Source organism: Cherax quadricarinatus, chromosome 57, assembly GCF_038502225.1.
Source record: "Cherax quadricarinatus isolate ZL_2023a chromosome 57, ASM3850222v1, whole genome shotgun sequence".
Classification (NCBI taxonomy): domain Eukaryota; kingdom Metazoa; phylum Arthropoda; class Malacostraca; order Decapoda; family Parastacidae; genus Cherax; species Cherax quadricarinatus.
This window is the reverse complement of record NC_091348.1, coordinates 10,379,399-10,395,028: the sequence shown is the minus strand read 5'-3', so window position 1 is coordinate 10,395,028 and position 15,630 is coordinate 10,379,399. Positions and strand designations below refer to the sequence as shown.

Here is a 15,630-nt window from a genome sequence, read left to right as displayed (position 1 = left end):
CTGAGGCTCAAGTTAGGGTGTGTAGAAGAGAGGGAGACTACTTCCCAGTAAAAGTAGGTCTTAGACAGGGATGTGTAATGTCACCATGGTTGTTTAATATATTTATATATGGGGTTGTAAAAGAAGTAAATGGTAGGGTGTTCGGGAGAGGGGTGGGATTAAATTATAGGGAATCAAATACAAAATGGGAACTGACACAGTTGCTTTTTGCTGATGATACTGTGCTTATGGGAGATTCTAAATAAAAATTGCGAAGGTTAGTGGGCGAGTTTGGGAGTGTGTGTAAAGGTAGAAAGTTGAAAGTGAACATAGAAAAGATTAAGGTGATAAGGGTATCAAATGATTTAGATAAAGAAAAATTGGATATCAAATTGGGGAGGAGGAGTATGGAAAAAGTGAATGTTTTCAGATACTTGGGAGTTGACGTGTCGGCGGATGGATTTATGAAGGATGACGTTAATCATAGAATTGACGAGGGAAAAACAGCGAGTGGTGCATTGAGGTATATGTGGAGAAAAAAAATGTTATCTATGGAGGCAAAGAAGGGAATGTATGAAAGTATAGTAGTACCAACACTGTTATAAGGGTGTGAAGCTTGGGTTGTGAATGCAGCAGTGAGATGTCCTGTCTAAGGGCAATGTGTGGTGTAAATATTATGCAGAAATTTTGGAGTGTGGAAATTAGGAGAAGGTGTGGAGTTAATAAAAGTATTAGTCAGAGGGCTGAAGAGGGGTTACTGAGGTGGTTTGGTCATTTAGAGAGAATGGATCCAAGTAGAATTACGTGGACAGCGTACAAATCTGTAGGGGAAGGAAGGCGGGGTAGGGGTTGTCATCGAAAAGGGTGGAAGGAAGGGGTAAGGGAGGTTTTATGGGCAAGGGGCTTGGACTTCCAGCAGGCGTGCATGAGCATGTTCAATAGGAGTGAATAGACAAATGGTATTTGGGACCTGACAATCTGTTGGAGTGTGAGCAGGATAATATTTAGTGAAGGGATTCAGGGAAACCGGTTTTTATATAGCCGGACTTGAGTCCTGGAAATGGTAAGTACAATGCCTACACTCTAAAGGAGGGTTTTGGGATATTGGCAGTTTGGAGGGATATATTGTGCATTTTTATATGTATATACTTCTAAACTGTTGTATTCTGAGCACCTCTGCAAAAACAGTGATTATGTGTGAGTGAGGTGAAAGTGCTGAATGATGATGAAAGTATTTTCTTTCTGGGTCACCCTGCCTCAGTGGGAGACGGGCAACTTGTTAAAAAAAACAAAAAACCTACTGCATACAGTATAGTATATTAAAACGACATTTCTAATGCTATACAAAAATAAACAATAAAATAAAATGGGTTTCTTGTTACCTGGTGGTTCAGTGTCAGGAAAACACAGTGATATGAACGAGCTAATGTTCTCCATGAAACCTCGTTTCTTGGCAAAAACATCATTACAGTCCTGGAGATTGTCCTCCCAGGGCAGACGGGCACATAACCACTGAGTCATGTTGTAGCCAAGGATCTCCAGATCTCCTCGTCGTGAGTGAGCTAGGAGGGAATTTCATACGCGTAAGTTATACTAGTTAAGTTACATTATCATCTATTTTAATAACTAATACCAGACAAAGATGACTGATATACAGTGGTCCCTCGTTTTTCGTAGTTAATCCGTTCCTGCAGTTGCTACTATTATCAAAATCTACGATTTTCGAATCAATTTTCCCCATAAGAAATAATGTAAATACAATTAATCCGTTCCTGACACCCAGAAGTATTAAAACAAAAAAAATTTTTACATGAAATATGCATGTAGTACATAAACAATACAATGGGAAATGATGAATGAAACATTAACAGCATAACACTTACCTTTATTGGAGATTCTTCTTAGTGTATGGGAGACTGGAGGAGGAGACAGATTGGATTGTTTACAGTTTGGAAGGGGAATCCCCTTCCATCAACACCTCAGGTACCAATTGCTTTTCTGGGGTTGCTTCTCTTCTCTGTTTCTTAATGCCACTAGGACCACCTTGAGAGTCACTGGAGTCCTGTCTCGCAAAATAACTGTGGAGAGAGCTCTGTTTCTAGCGTCTCTTTAACACTTCCCTAAAATGGCCCAAGACTGTCACTGTACATGTTGCCAACATGGCTTGCAACAACCTTGTCAGGGTGATGTTTCTCCATAAAGCTTTCCATCTTACACCACATAGCAAAAATCTCTAATTTCTGAAGAAGGCACCTTCTTCCATCTCTCTTCCTCCTCCTCTGCAGCAAGATTCTGAGCTGCAATCTGTTGCTCTTCCTGCTGAAGCTCTTGCAGCTCCTCAGTGGTGAGCTCTTCGTTGTGGTCTTCCACCAACTCTTCCACATCCTCCAAACTCACATCCAACCCCATGGAACTCCCCAGTGCCACAATTGATTTAACAAGACATAGGCTCATCAGGGTCAGTCCCAACCCCTTCAAAATCCCTCTTGTCAACACAATCTGGCCACAATTTTCTCCAAGCAGAGTTCAAAGTCCTGGTAGTCACTCCCTCCCAAGCCATACCTATAGGGGCTATGCAATGGAGGATGCTGAAGTGTTCTCTCCAATATTCCTTTAGGGTCAAGCGAGTGTCTGTGGTCACAGTCAAGCACCTGTGAAACGTTGCTTTGGTGTAGTTTTTTTTAAAGTTTGCAATGACCTGCTGGTCCATGGGCTGGAGGAGAGGAGTGGTATTCGGGGGCAAGAACTTTACTGTGATGAACCCAAACTCCTCGAAAATTAGTTCATCCAAGTTTAGAGGATGAGCAGGTGCATTGTCCATTACTAGCAGGCACTTGAGATCCCATTTCTTTTCCAGAAGGTAATTCTTCACACTACCTGTTTTGTCACAATTGAACAATTGTTCAGGTTTCAGTCCTTCAGCCTCTATGTACTCCTTGAATTCATGTACATATTTTTCAGCCACCTTGTGGTACGAACTGGCAGCCTCACCATTCCCTACCACACTGTGTATGCCAGTATGGTTCTTAAATCTCTCAAACCAACCTTTGCTGGCCTTAAATTCACTCACATCACCACTATTTGCAGGCAATTTCTTTACCAGATCGTTGTGCAACTGCCTAGCCTTTTCACAAATAATCGAAGTCATAAGAGTATCTCCTGTTAATTGTTCTTATCCACACCAATAATAACTTCTCAAACTCTTCGAGTACTGGTGATCTCATTTTTGACAGCATAGTTACCCCCCTTTGCAACAACAGCGTCCTTGATTTTCTTTTTCTTGGCCACTACGGAACATATGGTTGTTTAGGGTTTCTTATACATCCTGGCCAGTTCGGCCGCACTTGTGCCACTTTCATATAGCTCAATGATGTTTTTCTTAAATTCAATCGTATTTCTCACCTTTATCACAGGCTTGGCACTAGGAGCTTTCTTTGGAGCCACGGTAGCTTATTTAGTACTTGCAACCACTAAAATGAGTGGAATATTATGAAATATTTCGTAGGAGCACGTGAGGGTACCTTCGCTCACTGGTAAACAATGCCAGACTGGCTGGGTAGGGAGGCCGCCCTGGTTCACACCGCGCGTACGCGTCCCAGACTAACTATTATTCGCGAGTCAACCTATGATTAGCGAGCCCATGTTTATACGAAAATATCTCTGATTTCCGAAATCTATGATTCCCGAGAACTATGAAAAATGAGGGACCACTGTACTCAAAACTTTTTCAGCAGCTGTCATATCAAATAAATTTGTGTACAGTATTAAAAAATTATTGCACTACAAAACAGGGTGTCCACAAAAACACTCCCTGTTTGAAATCAGGACACCCTGTATAACAATCCCGAGGCTACTTTTGCATTTCCCAAAATATACCCTAACTTACCGCCAATATGGGCATCTCTTGAAGTGAACTCAATGGTTCCATCATGGGCTTTCCTCTGATCATACTTGTACTCCTTGTGCTTCCCATCATTTGCATAGCGGCACGCTAGGCCAAAGTCTACCAAGAACACCTGGTTTTCAGTACCAGGTTTATACCCAATCAACAAGTTGGATGCCTTTATGTCTGCATGGATGTATTCCTTGCTATGAATGTATTCCAATACATCCAACTGGAAATCAACAAAAAATGGTTATATAAATACTGTCTTAACTATCGTATCTTTATTTTTATAAAAGTTATTTATATAGTTATTTACATAGTTATTTATATAGTTATAGGTTATTTTTATATAGTTGCTTATATCTGACCCTAACTTCCTCCTCCCTTAGTTTATACACTTTCACCTCCCTCTTCCTTGCTGTTGGCATTTTCTGTTTGTCCCATTTACCTCTTACTCTAACTGTAGTCTGTTGAGTATACCTGGTAAAGTGTATGGGAGAGTTATTATTGAAAGAATTAAGAGTAAGACAGAGAATAGGATAGCAGATGAACAAGAAGGCTTTAGGAAAGGTAGGGGGTGTGTGGACCAGGTGTTTACAGTGAAACATATAAGTGAACAGTATTTAGATAAGGCTAAAGAGGTTTTTGTGGCATTTATGGATTTGGAAAAGGCGTATGACAGGGTGGATAGGGGGGCAATGTGGCAGATGTTGCAGGTGTATGGTGTAGGAGGTAGGTTACTGAAAGCAGTGAAGAGTTTTACGAGGATATTTCCCAGTAAAAGTAGGCCTTAGACAAGGATGTGTTATGTCACCATGGTTGTTTAATATATTTATAGATGGGGTTGTAAGAGAAGTAAATGCGAGGGTCTTGGCAGGAGGCTTGGAATTAAAGATAAAGAATCACACAAAGTGGGAGTTGTCACAGTTGCTCTTTGCTGATGACACTGTGCTCTTGGGAGATTCTGAAGAGAAGTTGCAGAGGTTTGTGGATGAATTTGGTAGGGTATGCAAAAGAAGAAAATTAAAAGTGAATACAAGAAAGAGTAAGGTTATGAGGATAACAAAAAGATTAGGTGATGAAAGATTGGATATCGGATTGGAGGGAGAGAGTATAGAGGAGGTGACTGTATTCAAATATTTAGGAGTGGACGTGTCAGCGGATGGGTCTATGAAAGATGAGGTGAATCATAGAATTGATGAGGGGAAAAGGGTGAGCGGTGCACTTAGGAGTCTGTGGAGACAAAGAACTTTGTCCTTGGAGGCAAAGAGGGGAATGTATGAGAGTATAGTTTTACCAACGCTCTTCTATGGGTGTGAAGCATGGGTGATGAATGTTGCAGCGAGGAGAAGGCTGGAGGCAGTGGATATGTCATGTCTGAAGGCAATGTGTGGTGTGAATATAATGCAGAGAATTCGTAGTTTGGAAGTTAGGAGGAGGTGCGGGATTACCAAAACTGTTGTCCAGAGGGCTGAGGAAGGGTTGTTGAGGTGGTTCGGACATGTAGAGAGAATGGAGCGAAACAGAGTGACTTCAAGAGTGTATCAGTCTGTAGTGGAAGAAAGGCGGGGTAGGGGTCGGCCTAGGAAAGGTTGGAGGGACGGGGTAAAGGAGGTTTTGTGTGCGAGGGGTTTGGACTTCCAGCGGGCATGCGTGAGCGTCTTTGATAGGAGTGAATAGAGACAAATGGTTTTTAATACTTGACGTGCTGTTGGAGAGTGAGCAAAGTAACATTTATGAAGGGATTCAGGGAAACCGGCAGGCCAGACTCGAGTCCTGGAGATGGGAAATACAGTGCCTGCACTCTGAAGGAGGGGTGTTAATGTTGCAGTTTAAAAACTGTAGTGTAAAGCACCCTTCTGGAAGACAGTGATGGAGTGAATGATGGAGAAAGTTTTTCTTTTTTTGGGCCACCCTGCCTTGGTGGGAATCGGCCAGTGTGCTAATAAAAAAAAAAACATTATTTAATAAATGTAAATATATTAATATATTAACCCTTAAACGGTCCAAACGTATATATACGTTCACTCGCGTAGCGCCCCAAATTTTTTTAGGAAAAAAAATCTTTTCTTTTAAAAGGAAAAAAGAGCATATGGTACCCAGGCATGCCCAATTATTTTAATATGGTGCACAGTGAGTGCGCACACCCATTCTCTCATGTCTAGGTGACTCAGGCTTATTGTGGCAATGTTGAATGAATGATAAAGAAAATGTATATATACATTTGGGGCGCTACGCGCATGAACGCATATATACGTTTGGACCGTTTAAGGATTAAACAACCAGGGTGACATTACACACCCGTCTAAGACCTACTTTTACCGGGAAGTAGTCTCCCTCTCTTCTACACAACCTAACCTGAGCCTCACTATCCTCGTAACAACTCTTAACAGCATTTACTAACTTACCACCTATTCCATATACGTACTTGCAATATCTGCCACATTGCTTCCCTATCCACTCTATCATACGCTTTTTCTAAATCCATAAATGCAATAAAAACTTCCCTACTTTTATCTAAATACTGTTCACATATATGCTTCAATGTAAACACTTGATCTACACATCCCCTAAATTAATAATAATTGATAATAATAATTAATACACCTACCATCCGGCTTACGACCAAGCATGGTTCTGACCAACTGGTCTTAAGTCAAAATGGACGCAAGTCGAACCTTTGAAAATTGCCGACATACTGGGTAAGCCATAACGTCAAACATTTCCTACCTAAACTACCTCCATAGTACTGTAATGAAATGTACTATCATTATTTCATTCTTTTTACCATAATTTTCTTTTATTGTCATATTTTAATTATTTATGTACTGTGTATAATGTAAACATGGTAGTGAACTGTATTGTAAATTTTACATCGCATACAGCAATATATTTTACTGTTAACTTTATGTATTGTCGACACAGTGGAATGGGAGAGTACCACTGGTAGTGTCATCCTGCCAGAATGTAGTATAACCTATACCCTAAGTAAAGAGAAACAACTCTGGAACATGTGTAATACGTATCCGGCTGGCTGGCCGGCTGGGTGGTTGGCTGACTGAATGTGGCTGTCTCTCTCTCTTTATCTCTCTCTCTCTCTCTCTCTCTCTCTCTCTCTCTGTCTCTCTCTCTCTCTCTCCCTGTATCTCTCTCTCTCTCCCTGTATCTCTCTCTCTCTCCCTGTATCTCTCTCTCTCTCCCTGTATCTCTCTCTCTCTCTCTCATAGGTACACGTAAGTGAAGTTATCATACATAGTATAAATTACCTAGGATAACCCAAAAAATCCAAAGTGCTAAACAGTGGATCTGTGCTACAGTGCCCTAAATTAATAATAATAATAATAATTATTATTATTACAATAATACATATGTACTAACATTAATATTTTTTTTTTTCAACAAGTCGGCCGTCTCCCACCGATGCAGGGTGACCCAAAAAAGAAAGAAAATCCCCAAAAAGAAAATGCTTTCATCATTCAACACTTTCACCACACTCACACAATCACTATTTTTGCAGAGGTGCTCAGAATACAACAGTTTAGAAGCATATACGTATAAAGATACACAACATATCCCTCCAAACTGCCAATATCCCAAACCCCTAATTTAACCCTTTGACTGTTTCCGACGTATAAATACGTCTTACGAGCCAATGTTTCTGACGTATTTATACGCACAAATTCCAGCGGCTTCAAATCAAGCAGGAAAGGCCTGGTAGGCCTACATGAGAGAGAATGGGTCTCAGTGGTCGGTGTGCACCCTGTGAAAAAAAATCTGGGACCCAGTGGTGCATTGTGCGAACGCCATGTTGTTAGTCCATTTTCACCATGCCTCTCGGTAAGAAGTTCCTCACTCCTCGGCGGATTGGAGGTCTTTTGTTCCCAAGTGATAGCTCTAACAGCGATGAAAATGTCAGTGACAGTGAATTCCAGTGTTTTGAAGTGAGTGTTACCGGAAAAAGTGCCCAGGATAACATAATTAGTGATGAAAACCCAGATGACCCACAACCTTCCACCTCTGGTGCTGGGCCGGCTTGTTCACGTTCACGTTCGCCTGTACCAGGACGAAAGAGGAAACTATTTGGTCGTGTACAACACCCAGATGTTAGCAGTGATAGTGATTTCAAGGTCATTGAAAGCAGTTCTAGTGACAGTGAGAGTGAATATTCCCCAGTGAAGCGGCAGTATGTACGACGTAGCATGCGGTCTGGTAGTGTTTCATATGTTGTTCCAAAGGGAAGGAGAAACTCTGGGAGCACATCCCATGGCCCTACACCACGACCTGATAGTGAAGATGACGATATTGTAACGATGGGTATGAATGATGTGAGTGATGGAGCAGGCAGTGGTGGTGATTGTGAGGGTGGCATGGCCCATGTGGCACCATCAGCGGGCCACGCTACTACCCACGCTGCTGACTCTGCACAACAACCAGCCTCACCCTACCCCACACTCCCACAACCTGCACCACCACAACCACGGTACAATATCCAGACCCCACCAGCAGACCGCATCTGGGATTGGCAGGACGGTGACGAGTTTGTTCCCAATCCCCATGACTTTGATGAAACACAAAGTGGAATATAGCCATCTTGTCCACTTGGTAACAATGCCAGTGAACTGGACTGCTTTGAGTTATTCTTCAATGAACCCCTGATGGACATCATTGTCAGGGAAACAAACACATACTGTGATTACACCATGGCAAATACAATTCTCTCACCAAAATCACTGCTATACAAGTGGAAGGAGACAACTGTGGCAGAGATGTACCTGTTTTTTGCCACAATAATGCTTATGCCACATGTGTATAAGCACACTGTCACCACATACTGGGCAACAGAACGCCTGATTTCAACTCCAGGTTTTAGTGACATTATAGGTGTCAATCGTTTCCTGATACTGTTACGTATGTAACACTTTTCAGACAAAACCAGGCCTGACAGAAGCGACAGGTTATATAAGATAAGAAATGTGTTTATGTACCTGAAACAAAAGTGCTGCATGTATTTTTATCCCTTCAGAAAGCTTGTTATTGATGAGTCCTTGATTTTATTCAAAGGAAGACTCTCATTCAAGCAATATATACCAAGCAAGAGGAAACGCTTTGGTATAAAGCTATTTGTACTGTGTGATTACAGAAGTGGTCTAGTTTTGGATATCATTGTGTACACTGGCAGTAATACTTTGAGAGATACCATGAAGTTATTGGGTATCTCTGGTGATGTGGTTCGAACAATGATGGAACCATATCTTGGTAAGGGGCATATGTTATTTACTGATAACTGGTACACAAGCCCCTTACTCAGTGATTTCTTGCGAGTGAACTTGACAGGCGTGTGTGGCACAGTGCGTGGTAATTGTAAACATATGCCAAGGTTCGACGTTGGCACTCGCAGAGGTGAGGTGCAAGCCTTTGCTGCCAATGACATCATGGCATTTCGGTGGCATGACAAATGTGATGTCACATTGTTGACATCAGTTCACAGAAACGAAATGGTACCCAGTGGCAGGGACAACAGAGACTAATGAACCCATTCTAAAGCTTGCAGCTGTCATGGACTACAACCTCAATATGCGCTTAGTGGACAAATGTGACATGCAGATTGGGTTTGCAGACTGTGTACGCAAGAGTTATAAGTGGTATATAAAACTTTTTTTCCATCTTGTTGATATCTCTATGCTAAATGCTTATAACATATACAAGTTGAAGACCAACAAAACACCAAAATATGGTGAATTTTGCCAGTCAGTAATCAGACAAATAATTGCAAAGTACCAAGGAGCAACTCCTGCAATAGACCAACGCCCACACACGTCATCTCGTTTCAGGCCTGGTGATCACTACCCCATACAACTGCCTCCTACTACTGCCATGAAAAATGCTCAGAAGAGGTGTTATGTATGTATGCATACCACAAAACGCCCACAAACACGCAGAGACACTCGTTTTATGTGTAAGGAGTGTGAAGTGCCCCTCTGCATATACCCATGTTTCACAGAGTTCCACAAGCTGCAGCAGTTCTAGGAACGTGTTCAGTGACTGTACATATGTATATATATTATGGAACAATAGTAATAAACATTGTTTTGTATTGTTTGTTTGTGTAAACAAAGTGTATACACAAACTAATAGTGATAAAATTTGTTCTGTTATTGTGTTGAAACAATGAGTGTATATTTGAAGAATGCACCTTACATTGGTCTCACAGGCCACGTAAGTTACCTGGAACAGAAAAATATTGAAAAATGCAAGAAACCTTTGAATTAGAGTAAATAAAAGAATACCGGGTGGGCGGCAGTTGCCGCTGTTGCCGTACACACGTCACTTTCTGCAAACTTTGTGGCTCTATATCTCGGTAAGTACTGATGGCAAAAATTTTTTTTAGGCTTAAAACACACAAAAATATTCCTAACATTTTCATAAGAAATATTTTTTTTTTCGAATATTTGGCGACATAGAATGACAGTTTCAGAGAGGGGCCTGAAACAGTCAAAGGGTTAAAGTGCAGGCATTGTACTTCCCATTTCCAGGACTCAAGTCCGACTATATGAAAATAACCGGTTTCCCTGAATCCCTTCACTAAATATTACCCTGCTCACACTCCAACAGATAGTCAGGTCCCAAGTACCATTCGTCTCCATTCACTCCTATCTAACACGCTCACGCACGCTTGCTGAAAGTCCAAGCCGCTTGGCCACAAAACCTCCTTTACCCCCTCTCTCCAACCCTTTCGAGGACGACCCCTACCTCGCCTTCCTTCCCCTATAGATTTATATGCTTTCCATGTCATTCTACTTTGATCCATTCTCTCTAAATGACCAAACCACCTCAACAACCCCTCTTCTGCCCTCTGACTAATACTTTTATTAACTCCACACCTTTTCCTAATTTCCACACTCCGAATTTTCTGCATAATATTTACACCACACATTGCCCTGAGACAGGACATCTCCACTGCCTCCAACCGTCTCCTCGCTGCTGCATTTACCACCCAAGCTTCACACCCATATAAGAGTGTTGGTACTACTATACTTTCATACATTCCCTTCTTTGCCTCCATAGATAACGTTTTTTGACTCCACATATACCTCAATGCACCACTCACCTTTTTTCCCTCATCAATTCTATGATTAACCTCATCCTTCATAAATCCATCCACCAACACGTCAACTCCCAAGTATCTGAAAACATTCACTTCTTCCATACTCCTCCTCCCCAATTTGATATCCAATTTTTCTTTATCTAAATCATTTGATACCCTGATCATCTTACTCTTTTCTATGTTCACTTTCAACTTTCTACCTTTACACACATTCCCAAACTCATCCACTAACCTTTGCAATTTTTCTTTAGAATCTCCCATAAGCACAGTATCATCAGCAAAAAGTAACCGTGTTAATTCCCATTTTGAATTTGATTCCCCATAATTTAATCCCACCCCTCTCCCGAACACCCTAGCATTTACTTCTTTTAAAGCCCCATCTATAAATATATTAAACAACCATGGTGACATTACACATCCGTCTAAGACCTACTTTTACCGGGAAGTAGTCTCCCTCTCTTCTACACACCCTAACCTGAGCCTCACTATCCTCATAAAAACTCTTTACAGCATTTAGTAACTTACCACCTATTCCATATACTTCCAACATCTGCCACATTGCTCCTCTATCCACTATCATATGCCTTTTCTAAATCCATAAATGCAATAAAAACTTCCCTACCTTTATCTAAATACAGTTCACATATATGCTTCAATGTAAACACTTGATCTACACATCCCCTACCCACTCAGAAACCTCCTTGCTCATCCGCAATCCTACATTGTCTTGCCTCTAATTCTTTCAATTATAACCCTACCGTACACTTTTCCTGGTATACTCAATAAACTTATTCCTCTATAATTTTTACAATCTCTTTTGTCCCCTTTCCCTTTATATGAAGGACCTATACATGCTCTCCGCCAATCCCTAGGTACCTTCCCCTCTTTCATACATTTATTAAACAAAAGTACCAACCACTCCAACACTAGATCCCCCCCCTGCTTTTAACATTTCTGTCATGATCCCATCAGTTCCAGCTGCTTTACCCCCTTTCATTCTACGTAATGCCTCGCGTATCTCCCCCACACTTACATTCTGCTCTTCACTCCTAAAAGATGGTATACCTCCCTGACCAGTGCATGAAATTACCGTCTCCCTTTCTTCCTCAACATTTAAAAGTTCCTCAAAATATTCTCGCCATCTACCTAATACCTCCATCTCCCCATATACTAACTCCCCTACTCTGTTTTTAACTGACAAATCCATACTTTCCCTAGGCTTTCTTAACTTGTTTAACTCACTCCAAAATTTTTTCTTATTTTCATTAAAATTTCTTGACAGTGCCTCTCCTACTATCATCTGCTCTCCTTTTGCACTCTCTCACAACTCTCTTCACCTTCTTTTACTCTCCATATACTCTGCTCTTCTTATAACACTTCTGCTTTGTAAAAACCTCTCATAAGCTAACTTTTTCTCTTTTATCACACTCTTTACTTCATCATTCCACCAATCACTCCTCTTTCCACCTGCCCCCACCCTCCTATAACCACAAACTTCTGCCCCACATTCTAATACTGCATTTTTAAAACTAATCCAACTCTCTTCAACCCCCCCACTACTCATCTTTGCACTAGCCCACCTTTCTGCCAACAGTCGCTTATATCTCCCACGAACTTCCTCCTCCCTTAGTTTATACACTTTCACCTCCCTCTTTCTTCTTGTTGCCACCTTCCTCTTTTCCCATCTACCTCTTACTCTAACTGTAGCTACAACTAAATAATGATCCGATATATCAGTTGCCCCTCTATAAACATGTACATCCTGGAGCCTACCCATTAACCTTTTATCCACCAATACATAATCTAACAAACTACTTTCATTACGTGCTACATCATACCTTGCATATTTATTTATCCTCTTTTTCATAAAATATGTATTACTTATTACCAAATCTCTTTCTACACATAGCTCAATTAAAGGCTCCCCATTTACATTTACCCCTGGCACCCCAAATTTACCTACTACTCCCTCCATAACATTTTTACCCACTTTAGCATTGAAATCCCCAACCACCATTACCCTCGCACTTGATTCAAAACTCCCCACGCATTCACTCAACATTTCCCAAAATCTCTCTCTCTCCTCTACACTTCTTTCTTCTCCAGGTGCATACACGCTTACTGTAACCCACTTTTCACATCCAATCTTTATTTTACTCCACATAATCCTTGAATTAATACATTTATATTCCCTCTTTCCCTGCCATAGCTTATCCTTCAACATTATTGCTACTCCTTTAGCTCTAACTCTATTTGAAACCCCTGACCTAATCCCAGTTATTCCTCTCCATTGAAACTCTCCCACCCCCTTCAGCTTCGTTTCACTTAAAGCCAGGACATCCAGCTTCTTTTCATTCGTAACATCCACAATCATCTCTTTCTTATCATTTGCACAACATCCACGCACATTCAGACTTCCCACTTTGACAATTTTCTTCTTATTCTTTTTAGTAATCTTTACAGGAAAAGGGGTTACTAGCCCATTGTTCCCGGCATTTAATTGACTTTTACAACACGCATGGCTTACGGAGGAAAGATTCTTATTCCACCTCCCCATGGATATAAAAGGAAAAGTAATAAGACCAAGAACTATTAAGATAAAATCAAAGAAAACTCAGATGAGTGTGTATAAATAAACGTGTACATGTATGTGTAGTGTGACCTAAGTGTAAGTAGAAGTAGCAAGACATACCTGTAATCTTGCATATTTATGAGACAGACAAGACACCAGCAATCCTACCATCATGTAAAACAATTACAGGCTTTTGTTTTACATTCACTTGGCAGGACGGTAGTACCTCCCTGGGAGGTTGCTGTCTACCAACCAACCGTAAGCCATGCGTGTCGTATGAGGCGACTAAAATGCCGGGAGCAATGGGCTAGTAACCCCTTCTCCTGTATACAATTACTAAAAAAGAGAAGAAGAAAAACTTTATAAAACTGGGTTGCTTAAATGTGCGTGGATGTAGTGCGGATGACAAGAAACAGATGATTGCTGATGTTATGAATGAAAAGAAGTTGGATGTCCTGGCCCTAAGCAAAACAAAGCTGAAGGGGGTAGGAGAGTTTCAGTGGGGGGAAATAAATGGGATTAAATCTGGAGTATCTGAGAGAGTTAGAGCAAAGGAAGGGGTAGCAGTAATGTTAAATGATCAGTTATGGAAGGAGAAAAGAGAATATGAATGTGTAAATTCAAGAATTATGTGGATTAAAGTAAAGGTTGGATGCGAGAAGTGGGTCATAATAAGTGTGTATGCACCTGGAGAAGAGAGGAATGCAGAGGAGAGAGAGAGATTTTGGGAGATGTTAAGTGAATGTATAGGAGCCTTTGAACCAAGTGAGAGAGTAATTGTGGTAGGGGACTTGAATGCTAAAGTAGGAGAAACTTTTAGAGAGGGTGTGGTAGGTAAGTTTGGGGTGCCAGGTGTAAATGATAATGGGAGCCCTTTGATTGAACTTTGTATAGAAAGGGGTTTAGTTATAGGTAATACATATTTTAAGAAAAAGAGGATAAATAAGTATACACGATATGATGTAGGGCGAAATGACAGGAGTTTGTTGGATTATGTATTGGTAGATAAAAGACTGTTGAGTAGACTTCAGGATGTACATGTTTATAGAGGGGCCACAGATATATCAGATCACTTTCTAGTTGTAGCTACACTGAGAGTAAAAGGTAGATGGGATACAAGGAGAATAGAAGCATCAGGGAAGAGAGAGGTAAAGGTTTATAAACTAAAAGAGGAGGCAGTTAGGGTAAGATATAAACAGCTATTGGAGGATAGATGGGCTAATGAGAGCATAGGCAATGGGGTCGAAGAGGTATGGGGTAGGTTTAAAAATGTAGTGTTAGAGTGTTCAGCAGAAGTTTGTGGTTACAGGAAAGTGGGTGCAGGAGGGAAGAGGAGCGACTGGTGGAATGATGATGTAAAGAGAGTAGTAGGGAGAAAAAGTTAGCATATGAGAAGTTTTTACAAAGTAGAAGTGATGCAAGGAGGGAAGAGTATATGGAGAAAAAGAGAGAAGTTAAGAGAGTGGTGAAGCAATGTAAAAAGAGAGCAAATGAGAGAGTGGGTGAGATGTTATCAACAAATTTTGTTGAAAATAAGAAAAAGTTTTGGAGTGAGATTAACAAGTTAAGAAAGCCTAGAGAACAAATGGATTTGTCAGTTAAAAATAGGAGAGGAGAGTTATTAAATGGAGAGTTAGAGGTATTGGGAAGATGGAAGGAATATTTTGAGGAATTGTTAAATGTTGATGAAGATAGGGAAGCTGTGATTTCGTGTATAGGGCAAGGAGGAATAACATCTTGTAGGAGTGAGGAAGAGCCAGTTGTGAGTGTGGGGGAAGTTCGTGAGGCAGTAGGTAAAATGAAAGGGGGTAAGGCAGCCGGGATTGATGGGATAAAGATAGAAATGTTAAAAGCAGGTGGGGATATAGTTTTGGAGTGGTTGGTGCAATTATTTAATAAATGTATGGAAGAGGGTAAGGTACCTAGGGATTGGCAGAGAGCATGCATAGTTCCTTTGTATAAAGGCAAAGGGGATAAAAGAGAGTGCAAAAATTATAGGGGGATAAGTCTGTTGAGTGTACCTGGTAAAGTGTATGGTAGAGTTATAATTGAAAGAATTAAGGGTAAGACGGAGAATAGGATAGCAGA

At 40.9% G+C, this 15,630-nt stretch overlaps 1 protein-coding gene across 10 annotated transcripts in view; it reads right to left on the bottom strand.

The window, feature by feature from the left end:
- The window catches only part of LOC128693462 (serine/threonine-protein kinase VRK1), a 285,870-nt gene that overhangs the window by 141,267 nt on the left and 128,973 nt on the right, over positions 1 to 15,630 (bottom strand). For all 10 annotated transcript variants that reach the window (XM_070097347.1, XM_070097350.1, XM_070097351.1 and 7 more), the window contains exons 4-5: positions 3,866 to 4,094; positions 1,362 to 1,541 (exon numbers count right to left, since the gene is read on the bottom strand). In XM_070097347.1, the coding sequence (XP_069953448.1) occupies positions 1,362 to 1,541; positions 3,866 to 4,094 (409 nt within the window). The remainder of the gene's footprint in view (positions 1 to 1,361; positions 1,542 to 3,865; positions 4,095 to 15,630) is intronic.